Source organism: Melitaea cinxia, chromosome 26 (assembly GCF_905220565.1).
Source record: "Melitaea cinxia chromosome 26, ilMelCinx1.1, whole genome shotgun sequence".
NCBI classification, from domain to species: domain Eukaryota; kingdom Metazoa; phylum Arthropoda; class Insecta; order Lepidoptera; family Nymphalidae; genus Melitaea; species Melitaea cinxia.
Window position 1 is genome coordinate 11,467,915 of NC_059419.1, and position 4,610 is coordinate 11,472,524.

The 4,610-nt window shown below is 32.5% G+C and overlaps 1 protein-coding gene across 1 annotated transcript; it reads right to left on the reverse strand.

Moving 5' to 3' along the window:
* Positions 1–1,188: 1,188 nt before the first annotated feature.
* On the reverse strand, positions 1,189–4,018 carry LOC123666496. Its single transcript, XM_045600584.1, has 2 exons — positions 1,632–4,018; positions 1,189–1,327 (listed from the first exon to the last, which is right to left on the reverse strand). The coding sequence occupies exons 1-2, from the start codon at positions 3,423–3,425 to the stop codon at positions 1,259–1,261; spliced, it is 1,863 nt and encodes a 620-aa protein (XP_045456540.1). The 5' UTR covers positions 3,426–4,018; the 3' UTR covers positions 1,189–1,258.
* Positions 4,019–4,610: the final 592 nt, after the last annotated feature.

The following is a 4,610-nucleotide window of genomic DNA, read 5'->3' on the forward strand; positions in this document are numbered from 1 at the left end:
GTTCCCCGCGACAACAAATCTGCAGGGTTGTCTTTACCTTTGACATAGGTCCAGGTAAAATCTTTAGTTAAATCTGTAATTTCTCTTACTCTTCTTGAAACATAAGTATTTTTCTTTATGTTCTTGTTACCTAACCAAGCTAAAACTATCTGTGAATCTGAATGCAAAATCGTTCTTAAAGGAAAACGCGCCTTAAGTGTATTATTTACTTTGTGTGTTAATTGAGAGAGAAGAAGAGCACTATTTAGTTCTAAATTTGGAATTGTGAGTGTTTTCTTTAAAGGTGCTACTCGAGACTTAGAACACAGTAAGGCTACACTAACTCTACCATCTCTATGAAAAACTCTTAAATAGAGACAGCATGCTATTGCATCAAATGAAGCATCACAGTAACCGAGCAGCTCTACATTATTAGTATCACCAAAAACAATACCACGCTGAGTATTGATGGGATTCATCTTCTCTAAACTTTCACCAAATTTATACCACTTATCTAGCAGGCTTGAGGGTATAGCCTCATCCCAATTTATTTTTAAACTCCATAAACTTTGCATAAACAATTTAGCTGTAACTATTATAGGGCCAATAAGTCCCAAAGGATCATATATTTTACCTATAAAACTTAAAATTTCCCTTTTAGTTTTAAGTAACTTTAAATCTTGCGCTGGACATGAAAATACGAAGGAATCGGTAAGTATATTATATTTTAATCCTAAAGTTTTAATCATGTTGTCTTTATTAATATTAATATGCTCAAAATACCTCCTATTTGATGGTATATCTTCTAAAATTTGTGTATTATTTGAACACCATTTATGTAGTGTAAAACTGCCAAGGCTTAATAATTGTATAAGCTCTTGTTTCAGATTCCGAAGCTGATCTATGTTGTCAGCGCCACATATTATATCATCTACATAAGTATTTCTAATTATAGCATCTGCAGCTAGTGGAAACCTGTCTTTATAGATATAAGCAAGCTCCAACAAACACCTTGTAGCTAAGTATGTAGATGATTTCAAACCATAGGTAACTGTTTGCAACTGTAAACAAATTATAGGTTTCTGTGGATTATCTCGCCACAAAATATTTTGCAGAGGCGTGTGAATAGAATTAATGAAAATTTGCCTAAACATTTTTTCAATATCACACATCAATGTATAGCGATAAGTTCTAAATAATACTAGTATATCAAATAACTCACTTTGAACTATTGGTCCATTTAACATGACATTATTAAGTGATATTTTACATTGTGATTTCAGACTCCCATTGAACACAACCCGCAATTTGGTTGTCTTGCTATGCTCATTGTGCACTGCATGATGAGCTAGAAAATAAACAGGGTCACTATAAACATCATAATCATTTATATCTACTATTTTAGCATGTCCCAAAGATATGTACTCGTCAATAAAACATTTATATTGGTTAAAATATCTAGGATGAGCTTGAAACATCTTTTCTAATGAATAAAATCTCTGAAGTGCAGCTGTAAATGTATCTCCAATATGCAACATATTTAACGAAGTCTTTAGCGGTAAATCTACATAAAATCTGCAATTTTTTAAACTCATAGTATCTTTGAAGATACGTTCAGCCTTCTGAAATTCACAATTTACTTTATTAGTCACCTCAGGAACTTTTTCAGACAACCAAAACTTTTCCATTATGTCACTCAACTTATCTTCATTTTCTACCGCATGGTTAATAACTAAAGTAGTATCATTTTTTATATTATTACATGCCATTGAGCCACCCACTATGTACCCGAATAGAGTATTCTGTAACACCAATCCATTATTTAAATAAATGTGACCATGTAATAAGGTCTTAAAGTACAAATCTGCGCCGAGTAATAAAGAAATTTCAGAAGGGACATTAAAATTGACATCAGCTAACGTAACACTCTTGGGTATCTCCAAGCTACTTAAATCAAAATAATTTTGAGGCAATTTTGTGGTTATGGAATCCACTACATGACATTTTACCTGAAATTGAGTATTTTCAATTAGTGAGCTCAATGTGACATTTACAATTTGACTGACCTGATTATTATTGTTGCCTACACCTATGATATTACATGTTTGAGAAATAGGACTTAAGTATAACTGTTCAACAAGAGACCTTTTTATAATTGAAGCTTGACTGCCACTATCTAGTAGGGCCTTTACATAAAATTCTTGTCCATACTTATCAAATATCTTTACCTGTATAGTAGGTAACAAAACAGAAGTTACATTATTGAATAACAGTCTGTTAGAGTGCAAAGTTACAATATCTTTTTTCTCTTCATGTAAGAGTGAATTGTGTGCATGTTTACAAGTTTTACATTTAAAATTAAACTTACATTTGTCGCTGTGCTCACGTAGACATATTTTACAAAGTTTATTTAAATTGACAAAATTGAGTCGCTCATTTATGGTACTCATTTTAAATTTAGGACATAAAAATATAGGATGATCCATACTGTTACAAAATAAACAAGCTTTTTTGATAACGGTGTTTATTGCCTTAGGACTCTGTTTAAAACGAGGACCTTCATAGCAAGGTGCACCCTTTAATGTGGGGCTATCCTCAAGCGCCATAGCACGCTTTTCCAAAAAAGTCAGAAATCCATCAATAGTAGGCATTTGATCAAAGTCCACCTTATCCAGATGATAAGCCCTATTGGTGTATGAATCTAATTTGCGACTTAATATTGATATTAACAACATATCCCAACTATCGGTGGGCATATTTAAATTTTTAAGTGCATACAATTGTTGTCTTATATCAGATACGAATGACCGAATTATAGCTGCAGTTCCTCTTTGCATTTGAGGTAAATCTAGCAAAATGTTTATATGATTAGACACTAAACGTGGTCTGTTGTCATAACGCTTGTTTAACAATTCTAAGGCAATTGGATATGATTCATTTTCAATCGGTAAGTTAATAATTAAAGAAAGAGCATCATCAGTAACATATTTTCTTAAATAAAATAATTTTTGAACATTGGAAAGAGATTGATTTTTATCTATTACTGCCAAAAATAAGTCCATGAAAGATTTAAATTTTGTAAAGTCTTTTCCATCAAAACTACATATATCAATATTTGGTAATTTAGAATTAGAAATGCTAACACTAGCTAAACTCTCACCGTTTCTTAATAAACCTAGGGTTTCATTTAATTTTGACAAAATTTGAAAATACTTTTCCTCAACATCTGATATGTTTTCACCGTCTTTCTCATCAATTGACAATATATCTAAGGATACTTCTTCGTATTGTTTCAATGTACTTACAAGCTTCTCCTTTCTTGCCTGCAACATGTCCTTGCTTGCAGCAGCTAGCGCAACCGGGTCTTTTATAAAAGACTCGATCCTTGTAATTATTGCTTTAAGTTGTCGCCTTTTTATCCTAAGACGTTTAATTTCCGTCTCCATTTTATAATGTTTACGTGAAAAATATTCCAATTGCGAAATAAACTTATAAAAGATTTAAAACACGACAATGTATTGTCCGAAGCTATAGGATGACAGCCGGGAGGTGTCAAGTGCAAGTGACAGATGATTGTCACCACAGAACACTATTGTCACACTTGACTGACGTTTCGTGCTGAAGTTAGCGTCTCGCTGTTCTTTGATGCGGCGAACGAAATGCAAATGGCTGCTCTATTTATGCGTTGATCGTGACGTCACACTCCCAACCAACTTCACACCAATTGAAAAAACTCCAACGAAGAAAGTATGAAATTCGTCCACAAATATAGATTTGGGAACTTACGTAGGCCTCCAGCAACTTCTTGGGCACCATGCATAGGATGAATGCTCCACGAACTTGTGTTTTCACCATAGGTATCCGCCACCGACACTATGTGCTTTCATAGCAAGCACGCCAGGTAATATTACGACGAATCACTGATTTTATTCAATTAACAATCGAAGGACCACTAAAGTATGTTAATGAAACATACTTTAATTTTCTCAATAACTTTATTTTATTATTTTGACTCTAAATTAATGCACACAATTTTTTATATGTTAACGCAATGGCCGTCCAAGAGAGAAGAAAAAAAAGGAAAATTGCCATACACAAAACTTTAATATTAAAGATAAATTATTGCCATTATTACACCTTTTTTGAGACTTATTTAATTAACTAATTTTATTATCTATGATGCACTATTTTTCACTATAATTCTACAATAATTTTACAATTTATGTTCATGTACTGAACATTGATCGTTTAGGTTGATTCTTATTCTTCTTAGAAGTGTTTGATGGTTTGCAAGGGCGGTGCTATAGAATCAATGATTGAATATTATTGAAGTCAAATTATTATTATTTGAAGTCAAATGCAAAAAGATATATTTACATATCATAAAGTGAATAAAAAGGTGAACAAATCTTATCATTCTTAAAATTTCATCTCCAAAGCCATCTCTACTTCTCTTCACAGAGAGGCTTTTATGCCTAACGAGATGAATTTCACGGGTAAAAAAACATCATTCCCTATCCCGAATAAGCAACTATCTATACCTAAATACGTTCTAAAAATACCCAATTGTATGACAAATGGTTCATATGTATACTACATACATACGTACAGAAGTAAGGACAAAATTGTCA

Coding starts and splice junctions, on each gene's coding strand:
- LOC123666496 (XM_045600584.1), bottom strand. CDS start 3,425: ATGGAGACGGAAATTAAACGTCTTAGGATAAAAAGGCGACAACTTAAA. Junction 1,328..1,631: donor TGTCTGAAAAAGTTCCTGAG/GTGACTAATAAA, acceptor TTTATTTTCTAG/CTCATCATGCAGTGCACAAT.